The sequence below is a fragment of the Lampris incognitus genome, chromosome 5, assembly GCF_029633865.1.
Source record: "Lampris incognitus isolate fLamInc1 chromosome 5, fLamInc1.hap2, whole genome shotgun sequence".
Lineage (NCBI taxonomy): Eukaryota > Metazoa > Chordata > Actinopteri > Lampriformes > Lampridae > Lampris > Lampris incognitus.
In genome coordinates this window covers 56,743,601-56,762,631 of record NC_079215.1, presented here as the reverse complement: position 1 = coordinate 56,762,631, position 19,031 = coordinate 56,743,601, and the positions used below count along the sequence as shown (strand labels likewise).

At 45.0% G+C, this 19,031-nt stretch overlaps 1 protein-coding gene across 1 annotated transcript in view; it reads right to left on the bottom strand.

Annotated features, from left to right (window-relative positions):
- cfap58 (cilia and flagella associated protein 58) overlaps window positions 1-17,371 on the bottom strand; it is a 191,483-nt gene extending 174,112 nt beyond the window's left edge. Inside the window, exons 1-9 of the mRNA XM_056280568.1 lie at window positions 17,366-17,371; window positions 15,500-15,775; window positions 15,091-15,236; window positions 14,778-14,934; window positions 13,589-13,783; window positions 12,350-12,487; window positions 10,231-10,390; window positions 8,576-8,658; window positions 4,129-4,320 (exon numbers count right to left, since the gene is read on the bottom strand). Coding sequence (XP_056136543.1) covers window positions 4,129-4,320; window positions 8,576-8,658; window positions 10,231-10,390; window positions 12,350-12,487; window positions 13,589-13,783; window positions 14,778-14,934; window positions 15,091-15,236; window positions 15,500-15,775; window positions 17,366-17,371 — 1,353 coding nt within the window. The remainder of the gene's footprint in view (window positions 1-4,128; window positions 4,321-8,575; window positions 8,659-10,230; window positions 10,391-12,349; window positions 12,488-13,588; window positions 13,784-14,777; window positions 14,935-15,090; window positions 15,237-15,499; window positions 15,776-17,365) is intronic.
- Between the last annotated feature and the right edge of the window lie 1,660 nt (window positions 17,372-19,031).

Sequence of the window (19,031 nt, the reverse complement as noted above, 5' to 3'; positions counted from 1 at the left end):
CCACCACCCCAGCTCCCAGCTCTGGGAGTGCGAGAAAAAGAGAACACATCAGACAGAGCTGTGGGTGTGGCAGTGTTCTCTGGCATGATCCAGGTCTCAGTTAGAGCAAGAAAGTTGAGGGAGAGCAAGGATGCGTAGCCTGGGATAAACTCAGCTTTCGGCACCGCAGACTGGCAATTCCAGAGCCCTCCCGTCACCACTTACTCAACGTGAGTGGAGAGAGTGGGATAGATGAGATTGGTAGGGTCACAGCGCCTAGGAGTGACCCAACATCTATGCCAGCCCCGGGAAGAGGAAAGGACAGGAATGCGAAGGACCCATATAGTCTATACTAGGTACACAAAATACAGATGACTTGGCTTGAAAAAGTCACGCTTACCTTTGTTCACTCTAGCCTTCTTTCAACCTAGGCTTGTTTGCCTGACACTTCCAAGTAGCAGCAGTGATTTAAAGAACACTGATTGCTAATTGTCTGCCATGAGTGCAGGCCACACCCTGGCCACTTAACACCCAAATAATTCCAATATTGGAAAACACTGATATCACTTTTCAACCATCGTCACTGTGGCTGTATTAGGGGAAGGATAATATTAACTAACCTCAGGAAGCCTTCGCTTTCATGGTTACCTTGGGATGTCAAACATCCATCCATTATCCGGTCCGCTTATCCTGCTGTCAGGGTCGCGGGGATGCTGAAGCCTATCCCAGCAGTCATTGGGCGGCAGGTGGGGAGACACCCTGGACAGGCCACCACACAGGGCTGACATACACACTCACACACACACACACACACACACACACACACACACACACACATACATTCATACCTAGGGGCAATTTAGTATGGCTGATTCACCTGACATGCATGTCTTTGGACTGTGGGAGGAAACCCATGCAGACACGGGGAGAACATGCAAACTCTACACAGAGGACGACCCGGGACGACCCCCAAGGTTGGACTACCCCAGGGCTCGAACCCAGAACCTTCTTGCTGTGAGGCGACCGCACTAACCTCTGCACCACCATGCCGCCGGGATGTCAAACATTTAAACTAAAACAAATCACCGGGATTTTTGATTTAGACAAAATGACAGTTACAAATCAAAGTTTGCACTATAATGACAGAGGCAGCGGCAGATTAATGAGCAGAAACAGCAGACAGTCAGCCATATTAAAGTTAACGTTTGGCAGGAAGTTCAGTAGAACAGCTACTGTCGATACTGCACCTGGGTAACTTATGCAAAAAGAAAAGAAAAAAAAGGCACTGAAAGGAGACGGAATGGATGGGATTTGCTATATAAAGTCTGATGCTGAACTGAACTGAGTTAAAAATAGACAGTGATTTTTTTTCAACTTGACACACAACAGCTCTCACATAGATATTAAAACAATAAATGGCATCATTCTGTGACTTTGGCCACCCTGCTACAAAAACGTGAGCTACAAGAGCGCTGGAGAAAACTACAAGAGGTCCAGTACCGCTAGTTCTAATATAGCCATTAATCAGTGTAGCTGGACTGCAGCACACCCTAATTAGACAGTGCAGAACAGCACTGTGTCATGACAAATTAATGCTTGTGGTGAGGGTCTTTATGTTGCCTGCTACAACACTTTACTGCTATGGTAAAACAAAAAGTCTGTCTTCAGGCTACTGCTTTGAATATCATCTTTAAGAATTGCACGCACTCCTTTTAGAAGGTGATTGCAGAACACTCAGGTGCATGATGCATGATAATTTCTAGTGTGTGTGTGTGTGTGTGTGTGTGTGTAAACAGACTCAATTGCTGATACATTTAATCCACTCAATAATAGCTTCATTGTATGTATGGAGAGGTTGTTATTTATCTATTTGACACAAACATGTAGAAAATTATCACTTGAACACGGAAAACTGAACACAACTGTCTGGGTTGGACCTCATAATCTAGACAAAGCACCAGTACATGTGTGGCTGCTCTGTCATACAAGACAAACTATTATATTTATATGGAGTTGCCTACTCCCTAGTTCTCTCAGCCTCATCAACAACGTGTGTAAATGTATGGTGAATGTCCTGTATGTGTATCTTCCAGCTTTGTTGAGCATCCATCCATCCATTATCCAAACCGCTTATCCTGCTCTCAGGGTTGAGGGGATGCTGGAGCTTATCCCAGCAGTCATTTGGCGGCAGGCGTGGAGACACCCTGGACAGGCCGCCAGGCCATCACGGGGCCGACACACACACACACACACACACACACACACAGGGACAATTTAGTACGGCCGATTCACCTGACCTACATCTTTGGACTGTGGGAGGAAACCGAAGCACCCAGAGGAAACCCACGCAGACACGGGGAGAACATATACTAGCCCATATGCCATGGAAAAGCGTGGGTGTGTGGGTGTGTGTGGTGTGTGCGTGGCTGCCCACATGGTGTTGTGATGCGTCTAGTGCAGCAGTATGTATTTGGAGGGAAGGTGCATGCGTTCTTCCAACCTGCTTCGAGGCGGTTTCTGAAAAACTGGATTTGGCAGCCTCCTGCAGTTGTGTGGAGGTGCCGGATGTCTAGTGGTCCCCCTTGCCATCGGAATCATCTCCTCTACAATCAAGTCAGCGGCGTTGGGAGAAGCGCACCCCCCATGCCACTTTAAAAACCATCTCTGCGCAGGAATCTTCTCCTGCTACCCGAGTCCCCGACCTCGCAAAGTCTGGCGGCGATGGAGTATCCAATGATGGGAGCAGGTCTGAATAAGCCAGGAGCTCTTAGCTGGAACTCTGCATGCCAGCTGCACAGGGCAACGGTTGTTAGCAGCTGGGATTGAGTGGCAGCTGTTTCCGGAAGGCCCCTGTGCATCTTAGCAGCCCTATTTAGGGACCACACTGCTCACCCCAATTGGGGAGCGGCCTAGAAAAAGTGGCCCAAAAATTGCCCACTCAACACTGTGCCTGGGCAGGAAACTGCACCTGCCGGGCCATTCCACTATGTGGTTGAAAAGCACACACTAAACCACTAAAAACTGCAGCATGAAACATAAGGACACTCTTGGACATCAGCCATGGTACAGACAGACCTCAACGCAGAGCAGCACTTATTGCCAACGAGCTGAAGCGCTAGGTGTTGGAACGGGCAGGCATTTGCAGCGTGGAGTCTATCCTAAACCACCATTGACTCAGGTGGCTTGGGCATGTCATTCGCATGCCCAGCCAGCGTTTGCAAAGCCACCCCTGCCCCCCCACCCCAAAGCACAACTTTTACATGATGCCCGGGCTACAACTGCAACTGTGCATCCAGGATCAGACTATTCAGCCACCAAAGGACTCACAATTAGGAGAAGATGGTCATCACCGGATACAATGGACAATTGCTGTGCGTGTGTGTGTGCGTGTGTGGAGTAACAATAGAGAGAAAATGCATATATTCCACAAAATATTCAACACAAACAAGATTCTCCATAAGAATTGAGCTACATTAAAACTAAGAATAATAATAATAATAATATTCAACTTTGTGAAAACAAAATGTGGATAACTTATGTTAGTTTACCCAGGAGGATGAATTTGTAACTACTGAAAGAATTTCCAACAAACAGATTTCAAATATTTCATGTTTTTTCACATGAAACAATTGTCCAGCTAATATCATCTGTAAGTGAACATAAAAATGTCTTTCAGGACCACATGAGAATGAATGTCAACAACAGTCAAGGATGTACATTCTGACAAACATCTAAATCTAAACTGAGACTTCTATGTATTTAATGAAATACAATGATGTCTTCACAGACATGAGGTTGTAGATACTCAGGGAACTTCCCACGATATATTTTTTAATTCCAAGACATTGCCCGCTAAATGTGTTTGTTTTAGCCTATTCTAGTAGCAGATGGGTGAAGTTTTTTTTTTAACATAAATCTACTATTACTACCCAAAGGAGAGGAAGATGGGGTCAAGCTGATTCAAAGTGCGACCTTTCCAAAGAAAACAATACAAAAGTTTTTTTGTTACTACTTACATCATGCTGCTTGAAATGCCTCAATGTAGTTAAGCCTTCCCAGCATGCATCACAGTCAGATGAATAAAAAAACCTCAACCATGAATTATTGTACCGTTACTCAGCTATATGAATGAGGGCGTGTGGGACCTGCCTTCTGCATGAGGCTGCTGGTCTCGTTGATGTGACGGTTGCGGTTCTTTTCCAGCTGCTGGATGGTCTTGCGTTGTCTCTCCGTCTCTTCCCGGTAGTTGTGAATCTCTTGTTCCAGATTCTTCTTGGTCTGCTCTTGCAGCTTGACAAAGCTCTGCTGCTCTTCCTTAGCAACTGCAGCTTGGATCATTTTCTGGGCGAGAGGGGAGACATGCAGACACCCAGGTGGAAATAAGACATACGTGTTACTATGTTACAATGTTAGAATTTCATTTAACAGACGCTTTTATCCAAAGAGACGGACATCTGACAGTTAATACAACACAAGCAAGGATCTAGTCAGGAGACAACAACACAAATGCCAAGAAACTAAAGGCAATGAAGGGTGCAACAGAAGCGATTTTCTTTTGTATTTCTATTATCAGAGATACATATACATCGCTACATGCACGCAGAAACATATACAAACACCCACAAGATAACTTGTACATGTATACACACACACACACACACACACACACACACACACACACACACACACAGGGCCGTTTACACGGAAACGTTTTCAACATAAAACGGCGAAATATTGTTGCGTTTTGGCCGTTCGTTCACACGACAACGGCGTTTTGGGGGCCTTGAATGGCAAACTTCTTAAACCGTGCTGCAGAGTGAAATCTTGAAAACGTGTAAACCGTGAACAGTGACGTCACGGCTCCACTTCACACATGCGTGTTACGTCTTCAGTCAAATTGCCATGCGCGCGCAAGTAAAACGACATTAACAATGGCGGATTACCGAGCTGTGTTTGTGCCGTTAGCTCTGCTAAATGTATTGCTGCTCCTCCAGCAAAGCGCAGACGTTCTTGGAATGTTGCTGCTTTATAGTCCAGGGTCACTCGGAGTAACGACGCCACTTCCTCGTCCGTCCAGACAAAACTATCTGTTTTCGAGCGTACACCCGCCATCGTCCGCTTACTCACCGCGCTGAGGAGAAAGCGTTTGTGCGCAGACGCGTGGTGTTATCGGGGGGGGGGGTCCACCGGAAAGGCTCTCTACTACAAAGTTTCACTGCCGACTACTGGCCTGGCATGCGTACTACAGCGTTTTCAGTCGTTTATTGCGGATCCTGGGCGTGCGATCGTATTCAAAACGACGTCGTCTGGACGCGGACCTTTTTTAAAACGCAAAGGAAAAACTTTTCCGTTTTTAGCGAGACCGTTGTTGTGTAAACAGAATCAGCAACAGAATTAGTAAAGGCAATGCTATACTCAACATGGAGTTCCTAATATTAGCTGGCAAAATGGATAAAATGTATTGTCTTTACACACTGAAGAAGAAACGAGCCACAGGGGAATGTGGGCATGTGCAGTGGAGAACAGAATACTCATGCCAAACTGATGCAGAGACCGAGACCACGTATGACGGTGAGAACCATTCAGCCTCAACCGCCAGTGAGCTTGTTGGAAACAAACAGTCCAGTGTCAGGTGTTTCTCACATCTGCTCATTTGCTGAGGGCAGCCGACCTTTCTCTCCGTGTCTGTTTCCTCAGCACACCAGCGTGCTGCATGCAACACGGTACTGACTGTAGCCAATCACATATGAATGGCCATTCATCTGCTCATGTGCAACAATACCATATTTTTTGCAGATCATCATCAGCGGCAGCAGCACTCTTCTTTCCATTGTATCCCACACTGAGAGCCTTGAAGAGGCTTGAAGAGAATACTTTTTTGAACTCTTTCAAGAATGCTGTATTAGAAACAGAAACCCTCTATATCAGAGAGCCTGCCTGTCATAGCCGTATACTGTTGTGTTTTTGTTTTTGCGTCACATCAAGCAAGGAAGCAAGGCAGGCTAAGCTAACTGCTAGCCCATGCAGACCGGCAGTTCCGATGACACCGAGGGCGGTCTGGCGGCGGCCTGGCCTAGCTTTGACAGTGTTTTTAGTGTTGTCGTGTGGAGTGCGGAGAGGTGTGTCGAAGGTGTCTGGCTGGGAGAGCTGGCGTTGGATTAGCTGAGGGAGCTTTGTCTGCTGCGTCCTGTGGGCCCAAGGACCACGGCCCTGACCGAAGCTGCACCCGAAGAGGAAGCACTGAGGGCGGTCTGACAGGACGCGGCAGCGGGGCAGGCTAAGCTAACTGCTAGCCCGTGCAGACCAGCAGTTCCGACAGTCATCCTGGCTGGCGATCGTTCTCCTGGCCAGGGATTTTTTTTTGTTTTAGTATAGATATATGTGTTAGTTCGGATATATGTGTTCTTGTAGTTTTTGAATATGTGTTTTTGTCTCTGTGTTGCACTGCTGTGGGCTGGGGAAAACGATGTTTTGTTTCATTTCATGTGCACAACTGCATGAAGTTAAATGACAAAGTGTTTCTGATTCCGATCGAGAAGTAGGCTGTCAACCCATTCTACTCAGTGTAACAGCTGTATGTAACTGTATATAATTTAGCATATCGATATATATATATATATAATGTTAGGTGACAAATTAAAGGTAAACCTAAATATTTGACCCCTACAGTGATGGGGTCTGGGGGCTCTGTTATGTTGTGGGTGCATTTTCCTGTCATTGTTTGGGTTCACTTGTCCCCTTAGAGGGAAGGGTCACTGCAAATCAATACAAAGTTATTCTGAGTGACTACCTTCATCCTATGATGAGACATCTCTATCCTGATAGGGGTGGTCTCTTCCAGGATGACAATGCCCCCATCCACATGGCACGAGGAGTCACTGGATGGTTTGATGAGGATGAACATGATGTAACTCATAAGCTATGGCCTTCAGTCACCAGATCTCAACCTAACTGAAGACCTATGGGAGGTTTTGAACTGACGTGTTAAGACAGCGCTCTCTACCACCATCATCAAAACACCAAATGAGGGAATACCTTCTGGAAGAGTGGTGTCCATCCCTCCAGTAGAGGTCAAAGACTTGTAGAATCTATGACAAGCAGCACTGAAGATGTTCTGGAGGCTCATGGTGGCCCAACACCTCACTAAGACACTTTATGTTGGGTTTTCTTTCATTTGTCACTCTTCTGTATATACAGTGTACAAATGCAGCTACTGAAAAAAATCCTTCCTCTTTTAATGCATGTTTACTTTAGCAAAAACTGCTTTAGGAAGATAACAAGTGGCTGTTGAGAATTTTGCTTGTATTTCACTTTTAAGGTGAAAACCAACCATAGCTACATTTCTTTAAACAGTAGTTTAGGTCTCTGCTGGCATTAAACATATGAAATGAGGGATGTAATGGGGTTAAAGGAGGAGGAGCGGCACGGTGGCACAGTAGTTAGCGCAGTCGCCTCACAGCAAGAAGGTCCGAGGTTCGAACTCCGGGGCTGTCCAGGCTTGGGGGTCATCCCAGGTTGTCCTCTGTGTGGCGTTTGCATGTTCCCTGTGTCTGTCTGGGTTTCCTCTGGGTGATCCGGTTTCCTCCCACAGTCCAAAGACATGTAGGTCAGGTGAATTGGCTGTACTTAATTGTCCCTAGGTGCGAATGTGTGTGGGTGTGTGTGTTGGCCCTGTGATGGACTGGTGGCCTGTCCAGGGTGTCTCCCCACCTGCCACCCAATGACTGCTGGGACAGGCTCCAGCATCCCGTTACCCCGATTGGGATAAGTGGGTTGGATAATGGATGGCTGGATGGATGGATGCTGTAGGAAGATTTTTTTTCTATTCTGTTCCAGTGAGAAGCTCATAATATTCAAGCTATATGGGTGGTAAGGTGGGCATTAAGGGTGAGTCTTCAGTGTAGTTGTGTCAGTTGTTTTCAACGTGCAGTCAAAGAACACTAGCTAACTCATTAAACAATGTCCATCATTGTGTAATATGTAGGTGTCAAAGTGCCTTGAAAGTGATTCTGTGCAAAATTCTGAACGAGGAATATTTCCTCAGCTGAAACACGTTTTAAAATGGTTCTTTTTTATTTAATTGCACGTTCAAAGTGTTGAACGTGTAACTAAATTTTTGAGTTACTATAATGAGTACATATTGGGTTTCAAATGGATCAGGGTAGTGAGAAATTTCAATACACTGATTTGGTTATAATTTAAACACGGGAAATTATTTCGGGCAAATAACACTCAAACTGTCTGCAATAGAAATATCTACAATAATAAAGTATAAAAGCACATAGGAGTAATTTCTACAAAGGCTACTGCAGCATATAAATGGTAAATGGTAAATTTAGCATTTACTGCAGCATATAAGTAATTCTCCCTGTGATTCTGAAATGCATTCAACATTTATGTTCCAGAACTAGGTGATATTAGATTTTAACACGTTCCCGTGAGTTTTATAATAGAGCTGGTGATACCTTGTTGAAAGTGCAGGGGGTTGACCTTTACACCAAAAGACTTTGACAGAAGTGAGTGAGCGTGAATGACAGGCTTGTATATACCTCGCCCCAACTACATCTGTCTCAATAACCCAGGGAGCAATACGTACCTTATTCAAGATGTCCCTCTCTCGCACCAGCTCATCTATGCTCTTCCTGTCAGCTTCTGCCTGCTTCTGAGAAGCCTCAAGCTCTAAGAAAGGGTAGGACATGCAGTATGTATGCTATGGTCAAAGACAATATTTGTTTTTGATATTTTGGATGACTCCACTTTTACTGTGTGACAGGGAGTGTGCCATTTTCCTGCTTTCAACCACTAAGTGGATGGATGTGGGGTTTGGAGTCTGAGTGAAATATTACACTGGTGAGAGGAAGCCTATTATTTTCACGATGAGAGGATACATAACAGAAAGAGGCATGCAGAGAGGGTGGGTGGAGGGAAGTGTGTTTTTTTTTCAGAAGAGGAACTCGCTTGCAAAGAAATCATGCAGTGGCAAGAAGCTAAGAAAAACACCAAAACATCCACTGAGATCAGCAAAGTCTAGTAAAAAAGGCATCACCTGAGAGGGGTAGAAAAATAAATCTAGAGGCTATAGGAAAGAGGGGAAAGCAGGTATATCAATACTGAGAGTGGGCAGAGGCCAAGTCGCAGAAAGCAGCAGGGTGGCCAGGGAACACTGCTAAGTGCATACGGTGTCAGGAAGCATGAGCGTCTGGGTTGTCATAAGAAATGGGCATTCTGTGTACTCCCCTCAGTCACCAGGAGGAGAGGGAGAGTGCTGACCCTCCAACCCACCCTGTCCATTCTTGGGGCTATCATTCATCAACCCCAGCACCCCCACCCTGGGGACATTAGTTAATGTGATGATGCATTTTACACTCATCCATCACAACACGTGTCAGACAGCCCACCAAAACGCCACCCCAGTTATGGACAAACCCAAGCACTAAGGTGATGGATTACACAGATATCTATCTTTAAACTAAAGAACAGACCCGTTTTTGTTAATGTTGTTGTTGCTGGTTTTATTCATGTGGTATTTATATAGTTCCCCGGCTCGAAAGGAGGCCAAGGACCGAGTGAAAGTGAATCGCTTCTTTTGGTTTCCTATGAATTAGAAGAGTCTTTGTTGGTGGGGATTTCAGTTGGTTTGAGGCAACCTGACTGAGAGACACAACACACCTCACCATGAATGCCAAAGTTTCCTTGCTCTTTTTGTGTGAGTGGACAAACTCTAGTGACTTCTGTTTGGAACCTCCAAAGGGTGCAATAGAGTTTCACCTTGCTCTTAAGTTACTCAGGAGAAGCAATCATCCGAAACAAGAGCAGGTCACCCTTTCATCGAGAAGCTATCACTGTCACATGGCAGAATGAGTGTTTCATTTTAGTTTGGTCTGATGGGGAACGGGGATGAAGAGGGGGGGCAGTTGTTGACAGAGGGTGGCCCACTTGAGAACAACAACCCTACCCCACCCAATCAAAGTCACCATCTGCATTGGTTTTGATGTCACCAAAACACCAAGGGGGTGGGGGATGGGGGCAGGGGCGGAGGGCGATCCGGTGTGAGGAGCTTAACAGGGACATCAGAATGGTTCCTTATTGAGAGAGAAGAAGTCTTCACAAGGAGGGATAGCCTGACAGCAGATGAAGAGACGGCCCCCCTCCTTTCTGCCCTGTCATGTGCACACGTGTGTGTGTGTGTGTGTGTGTGTGTGAGAGAGAGAGAGTGTGAGTGTTTGTGGCGGGATTGTGCGTCTCCCTTACCTTTTCCCAGTTTGGTGAGCTGTGTTTGCAGCACCTCCCTTTGCCTGTCTGCCTCCGCCTTCTGATCCTCCATCTGGTGGAGCTTCTTTTGGATGGCCTTGCTCATCTTCATCACCTTCACAATCTCCTGGCGCTTCTGATTCACCTCTTCTTCCCTCATCTGGCAACAAGGAGGTGTGGGGGAGTGAGGAGGTAAACGGTCGAGGGGGAGAGATAGAGGACGTGAGAGAGAGAGAGAGAGAGAGAGAGAGAGAGAGAGAGAGAGAGAGAGAGAGAGAGAGAGAGAGAGAGAGAGAGAGAGAGAGAGAGAGAGAGAGAGAGAGAGAGAGAGAGAGAGAGAGAGAGAGAGAGAGAGAGAGAGAGAGAGAGAGAGAGAGAGAATGATTGCTCAGCAGGCTTTTGGGTTCTTGCCTCTATTTTTTTTTGTTTGTTTTTTCAGAATATGGTTCAGGGGATATGTTTTCCTTCCCATGTGGATTCGTTGGGGAGAGGAGAATGTTAGCAGCAGTTTGGGAGAAAATTTGACTCTTTTTCTTTCCTTTTTTTCCTCCATTGCCACCCTTTATTCCTTTTCTCTTCTATCCTTCTTATTCTGGACCTCTCTCTTTTTTTTTTTGCTTTTAAAAATTACTCTCCAGGAAATTGACAACAATGGAGGAGAGTTAGTCATCCGAGATCGGCAGGCCTCTTGTTTGCCAGCATTGTGAATATTCTGCTACTGACACTGGTTAAATGTCTTGTTGATAGCTGATGTGTTTGGATTAAATGCAAGGCTGAGCAGTATATTTTCATGTTTCAAGTATTTCTGATAATAATAATAACAACAGAATGCATCCCTCTGCTTGTGGTTGATGGCATTCAACTGTTCCCACAGATGGAATTTGTTTCTCGTTCCATTTGAACTGTGTCTACGCAGTGCCCCCTTGTGGCTAGATATGACAGAATCTGTCTTCTTGGATTAATTGTTCAATAGCATGTGTCCAATTTAAACTTAATATTATCCTCAGAGAGATAATGCATACTTTTTCAAATGCTGCTGTAAGATGAGGAAATATTGTCACCCTAATAGTTTCTATTTTAGTGCCTTCATGAAATTATATGACAAAAATGTTTATTTCAAGATGGTTGTGATGGGGGCTCTGCAGCTTCCCCTGTATTCAGACTTCTTCATATCCGTCACGTACTGAATAAGATAGCACAATTACAGCTGACAAATGTAGCTGGATGTGAATGTAAGAGCTGTGGGGCGGTATTGAGTGCAGCTACGCTCCTGCTATGCGTGACTCATAAAATACAGGGCCGTAATTTCAATGTCTGTCTGGCAGACATGACAGCTGAGTGCTGACTGTGAAAAAAGCGAGAACTTTGAATGCCAGTCTAGCAGCTCTAGCTTTCCACTGTATTGTTCCAGTGGACTCGGAGAGGCCTGAGGCGGGAGGAGGCTTTCTGGGGGGAAAAGCCTTCTCCTGCCTCTGGTGGTTTAGACAGCCTATCTCAGAGAGGGATGGTGATAAGAGCCCATGAACCACTTGAAAAAGGTCAAAATCATTCAATTCCCTGTTTTCCAGAAATGTAAACAGTCCATCCATCCTGTTTTCACCTGTGATGCACTTCATTGCAGATGGCTTACCTAAGGAAAAGCATCCCCAAAACAGCAACCCTAAGCCCCCGGCACTGTATTTTATGTCATGTTCTGCAGACTAGCCATGCTGCTTCCATCTGCAGTGGGCAACAAGTTGAGGTGGGGCTGTATAGGTGTCTTTCATTCGTGAACCTAAAATTTCCTATAAAACCTTTATACTCTCTGACAGCTCTCCCTCTCTCCCTCTGTCTCTCTCTGTCGCTCTCTCACATACACACCACTCTTTCCCTGTCTCATACTCTTTCCTTTCTCTCATTAATGCTCTTGCTGTATGACAATGTACGAACAGTATCACACACACTGGGACACATACACACATATGTGAACTCATGCAGATACTTAAAATGCACATGTATAAAAGTCATGCAAACTGGAAAGCGCTCTTGCACATTCAGGGCACGTGCATGCACACCGCTGCTGCTCTAGTGGTTTGTATGTGTGTGCACGTGTGTCCATCTTTGTTAGCTAGCCTTATACCTTCAGGTCAGTTGCCTTCTGCTGATTCTCCGTTGACAACTGGTCTACGGCCCAGGAAAGCTGCTCATTCTCTTGCTGCTGCTTGGAATTCTGCACCTGCAGCTGCTCCATCTTACTGCTGGCTCGGTCATTCAGGGTCTGTCCAAGCCAGGTGTGGAAGGGGGTGCAGTGGCGGGTGGAAGACATGTGACAATGCATGAGATGAGATGCACAAAGTAAGTAACAATACTTAAATTCTGTAATTTCTCTGAAAGCAGGCGTGTTTCACAATTTGAGTGCATGGTGGCAAAGCAGAAAGTGGAAGAAAGTAAATTAAGTTAGGTTAGTCCAACATCATTCAGACAGCTAGCTTACCATCCACCATTTGTAAAATGTCAAAATGCTCCAGGTTATGGCAACTCATAAATGTCAAATAAATAAATAAGAAAAAACTATCTGATTTATGTTTGTGCCAGACAAAACATAGAGGTAACAGCTGAACATTTATCACTATCTAAGCTGGTAGTGCAACCAACTGACAAGATGGGTAAACTTGGCACTGTCATGCCATAATACATAATGTGAGAAGACTGGAGGAAACAAATGGCTGTCCAGGGAGATTATGGGAAGGGACCAGTTCAGATGTAATGAGTAATGGAAAGCAGGAAGAAAGGATACAAGATAGGAAAACAGAGAATGAAAGACAGAGAGGCAAAGGAAAGTGTAGTTTGGGGCACTGTTGTGTGGGCCTGTGTTCTATGCACGGCCACGATTGTGCACAGGTGTGAGCTGATATAAATGGTGCATGTATGCGCATGATATGTATGTGTGGCTGTATCTGATCATGCTTTTATTTGCACTGGGCTGCAAAATATACTTTTTGTCATTTCAGAGTTGTTGGATATAATGATATTGTGGCCACTGTCACTCATTCTGTACTTCTTACATACTTTCTTTAATGTTATTGAGGTATTGCTTGTTGCAATAACTTAAAGTAAATTGTGCTATTAAGGAATGTGCAGTTAAGCTATGGCCTGCCATGGTTTGGCAAAGATCAGGTAACAGGCTGTCTTTCTGTGGAATAGTCAACTGCTGCCAGGTTACCCGAATTCGCTACACTATGTACATGGTGCAACTGGTGTTTCTGTTTTTGTGTGTGTATTCATCTGTCAGTCTATGTGTGTGTGTCCATGTGTGCTTGCAAACCCCCCACCACCACACCACACCACACCACACCACACACACACACACACAGTTCACCTTCAGTTCCTCCAGCTGCTGTTCCAGTCTTTGCTGCTCATCTTTGGCCCGCTGGCTCTGCAGGGTGAGGGATTTGATCTCCGCTGTCTTGGCCCCCATGTCAGCATGCAGCTGATTCACCTCCTTCTCCAGCTTCTCATTCCGCCAGGACTCTCTGGTGATCTTGCTCTGATAGACCTGGAGCTCCTGCTGAAGCTGGGTTTGGTATAGCCAAGCAATAAATCACTGGCAAGGTGCCCAGAGCTTTTATAACACTTCACCCACTACCACTGGAGCCCCACGTGCCACTGGTAGCAGACTGGAAATGAATGCTAACACAGTTTTCCCCCTTTCTCACTTTATTTTTTCCAGGGCACCACATTCTTATCTCTGCCAGTGTGTGTTTAGTTGTACAAGTTTACATTTTTCACATATTTTCCATAATTCATTAAGCAAAATGGCTCATGATTGTGTATTTTATCTTAATCTATTACAGAATTGTAAAAAAAAAAGCAAAACATATTAGAGTCATTAAGTTCTCTGATTTAACTACATATTCAATTTATTTTCATGTATTTTGCCAAACGATTAAAACTGAGCAGATTTGTGTTCATCTTCGCACTGCCACATTTCCAAGTCTATCGGTTAGACTTGAAAATTGGTGTTCCCCTGCTCACAGAGTATTTTCAACAGAACCTAGAATGCATTGCGCATAAGCCTCTGTATCGGCATCCATAAAATTTTCTGCGCTAGTGCTGTTGGATGTCATTTCCACCATTGGAAATTTAACTGAGGGATCGAGGATGTGTGTTTTTTGAACAACGTGTTTAGTGTAGAGTAGAGTAATAGAAGCCCTGCTAGGCTGGAGTTTTTCCAGCCGCCAAATGACATCATGATATGTCACTTGGCAGCCAGAAAAAAAAAAATTGGTTTCACTGCTGCCCCAAAGATGCAGAAACAGGTTGAGGGGAAAAAACTGCAGCTGTTTTTTCATGTGCTATCCCTGTTGCAGATAGACAGAGATAAGGTTGAAATTCAGTGATTTTCCCTTTAAGAAACATCCATCATTCATACTCCCTCATTCTTTATCAGAGAGTTGGGGAGACAGCCCACTGTTAAATTAGTCACATAGGAGCAATTTACTACCGATGGACTTAGAAACTTAACTGGTTTCACGCAACAACAAAAAAAAAATCCAAAATGTACCTACCTTAGAAACAGTCTCCAAGGTACTCTCTTTCTGGGATTCCATCTCTTCTTGGTTGCTGGTGGCCTCAGTTAAATTTTCTCTTAGGATCTCCACAGTACTCAGCAGCTCATCCCTCTCCTTGGTCAGTTTGTCATTCATGCTCAACAGATCATGAACACTAAAAAAAAAAACACAGTTCCCTAAATTCTCAAGATGGAGCACGGGTGTGAGACTTTTTTTAGGGCCTAAGTTTAGAGAGATGTGATACACTCAGAGAGGATACTTTGCCATCGAAGGATGCCATTGAGGGAGGACAATGCAATGATTCAGTCACCTGTCTTTACCCTTGGACAAATTGGCCCCTTCTTCCACTTGCTTTGTCAAGTTGGAAATTTCTTCTTTCAAAGACTGAATTGTTTCCTTGGCCATAGTTTCTTTGCTGTGGACTGCATCAAACATTTCCCAAGCCTTTTCTACTTCCTACAGTAAAGAAGAGGAGACATACAAAATACTTCATGATCTGATAAGAAAAATTGTAGAGCTGATGATAACAAAAAATAATGAATGAATGTCACCTGGCAGGCACCCTAAAGCCATTTACCCGCACAACTAGCTCTTAGTCTGTGCAAGTACAATCTCATCATACAGTTTATCATCATATTTTTGTGTACTACAACAATAAATTAACACCTAAAGTAACAGGCCAAGCCTTAATGTAGGACTCCATGTCATAACAACATTACCTTCTTCAAAGAAATAATTGTTGCCTGGTCTTCCTGGGACAACTTAAGCGCGGTAGCAATTTTGGTTGATTTGGACACAATTTCTGCATTAAGCTCCCGGCATTTGGTCATGAGCCTCCTCTCGCTCTCATGGGACTTCCTCAGGGCGTTGGTGAGCTTCTCATATTCCATGTGAAACTTGCACATGTCCTTGTCTTCAGTCAGCTGATTGAGGACATCCTTGAAATGCTTCTCCAAGGACTCATAAGTGTCATCATCATCCTCGCAGCTATTTTCCTGGGATTTAAAAAAGGAAATGTACAAGCTCTCACTGAACAATGTCCCAAGTATAAGGGGTGTAGGTCTAATCGTTGTAGATATCTTTGTAACTACACTCTTCTTGTAGAATGCAGATGGAGCATGCACATCAATGAGTCAATCAATGATCAAGCTATGCAGCCAAATGAAATACCATACTTTTGTAGTATGGCATAAATTTGCCTTTTTCATGACTTTGCTTTACATTACTGACAATATGTAACACGGCAGCAGAGAGATATTAGCAGAATACACCTGTGCAGTTTTTAATTGGGTCCATCAATCATAAATCATCATTAATGTCAATTATTTCCTATTCTCCCAAACTGAGCTTTACTTGAGGTTTGTATTGCTAACTACATTTTCTTGCTTGAATGTAGCTCAAACACAGCATGAGAAAAGTTAAAAAAAAAAGTTAGAAGAGAACCCAGGATGCTTGCCTAGAGAACCCAGGATGTTTGCCTTTTCCCTTCCAGACTAATTTCCCTTTTCCCCAAGACTTTTGACTTGCTTGTTGATTTCTTTAGTGCATGTTTTGCATTTGGTTTAAGGAGCGTTTCAGGTTTTGTATTGTGGGGGGGGGGGTTAGCTATAAACTTGAAAACAACCAGCAATGCTTTTTCACTTTTATTTTATTCCATCCTACCCGGCTATAGGGAAATGTGCTGTTTTACCCCAGGTGATGCGATTTCAAATAGAAAGAAATTACGCATTTCTTTCCATCCTCGCCTGTAACAACACCAGTGGCGCCCCCACTGCCCCCCCCGCTGGCCCCCCCAGCCACAAGTCGCATATGCAGAATATGCTTCTGATTATGCATAATATGCTTCTATCTGATATTTTGCATTAGGTGCTGTTCATTTAAATCAATAATGTATATTTTTCTTAACTCTCATATTGACAGTTTTCCACTAGGCTATACAGTATACTACAGCAGCATCATAGAATTCCCGAAATTCAGTCATGGCTTTTGGTTTTGGTGTGCCCCCCCCCCCAAGATTTTCAGTGGCCCCATTTGGCCCCCCCTATGAAACATTTCTGGGGGCGCCACTGGACAGCGCTATGGACTTAATGAGTTAGTTGGCTCTTCATTGCCCAGATCCAGAACTAGTTAAAACCCAACCAGGCAGTCATGTCAAACCACCGGCAAGTCTGTTTCGGGTTTATTGACAAGGCAGGGGGTGTCTCCCCGCCTGCCGCGCAGTGGCTGCCGGGACAGGCTCCGGCATCCCCGCCACCCTGAGAGCAGAATAAGCGGTTCGGATAACGGGATGGATAATAGAATTATGAAGACCCAAATGTGGCTCTCCATGCTTTCACGCCGGCTCGCCACAATACTTTTTCTAGACGGCCACATAAATGTCCCCGCTCCTCCGCGTCCGGAAATCGGCTACTTAATTCGTTATTAGGCGCTTTCCCGGACCTCCCTGATGACCTGCCTTTCATTGCTAACGGCCGTGGCCGGCTGGGGGAAACAAGCTAGCGCTAAGCGGCACATAACGTTAACCAGCTAACTCGACAAGCGAAGGTGTATTTGTATTCTCCAATGAGACTTTAATCCTCACTTACCTCCATAGTGTTATGTTATGTGGGCAAATTAGTCGCTGATTTAGCTTTTGTTATTTTTTTCCCCCTCTCAATTTGCGTCTTATGACGTATAAATTAGCATTAAACTCTCTTTCCAAACCATCGGTACGGGATTGTTTACTTTGGTTACCAGGCAACCGCTGACCGCACGGGAGGAGGAGGGGCCGCGCTGTGACAACGTGTGTGTGTGTGTGTGTGTGTGTGTGTGTGTGTGTGTGTGTGGTTGGGGACACACGACGCTGCGGAATAACAGCGATAGTGGACAGCAGGTGTCCCGTCATCAGCCTCCATCTGTTTGGTTGTTGCTTTACGCTAGATGGCGGCTCTGGACAGCGGTTGGTCACACCATGAATAACAGGAGGCCGGCCGCCGGCCGTCGTCACGATGCGGCCCTCCGCCGTGCGTTTGTTTTGCCATGCGGGGCTTCAGACGTGCAGCAGCTGCAGGCTGCCTGGCCTAAGCAAAACAGCGCTTTTATAGCACTTTTCTAAAACAATGCCACACGGTGCGTCCAATACATAAATAACTAAATAAATGAAACCAGACAAGGCAAAAACAAATAAGAACAAAAAAGAAAAAATACTTGTAATGTAAATGTAATGAGAAAATACATGTAACGAGAGACCATGGCAAAATAAATGCTCGGGCCAAATCAGTCAGACTGAAACATAAAAACACTCTTATGATATGATATGATATGATATGATATGATATGATATGATATGATATGATATGTTGTGATGTGATGTGATGTGGTATATGATATATGATATGAAATGGTATGATATGATATGATATGATATGATATATGATCACTCTTAAGATGACCATAAATGTACAATGATAGGAGACGTTCCCTTTATGAGCATCATTAAATGTCTTTATTGGGACTATGATGACTTTTGTTTTTTTGGCTGGTGTTATTCTTTTTAACGGTATTATCATTTCTAATGCCAGTATTGATAGTGTTGAATGCCCAAACATATTGTAGCGGATTTAGGAGGCAGCCGGGAACCGCCACCGCCGGGATACGGACCCGGGTCTCCCACACCACGGGCGACGACGTTAACCCGTCGACTAAAGGGCCCGACCCGTTCGCCAACCGGCTAGCGAGTCTACTCATGCATGCTTTGTTACACCCCCCCTCCCCCCCTTCATCAGCATACCAGCTCCCTCGCGCCTCTGGGCGCACGCGCTTCCGATGGCCTCGCGGTCTCACCATCCCACTTCTGACACCAATGTGGCAACAATGAGCCCGGGGAGCATTTGGAATGAGGGGGGCCACTGCTGTAACTACCACAATACAGTTCGCCTTGTCGCATTCAACATACCAGCCATACCAGCATGTACCCTGGCCCAGCCAAATGACGGAAACTAAGCACGTGTGGACTTGTCTAGTACTTGGATGGGAGACCACTCTGGAAAATGAGTTGCTGCCTGAAGTAGTGTTAGTGGGCCAGTAGGAGGCGGTCTTCCCGCTGGCCCTAATGAAAAACATCCATTATCCAAAACCGCGTAACAAATCCCAATGCCCCAGTGCAGTGAGGGGGACACTGTGCTGTAGGAGGTGGACGTTAAACCGAGGTCCCGACTCACTGTGGTCGTTGGTCAAGTTCCCGTGGCACTTATTGCAAAGTGCAATCCCCCC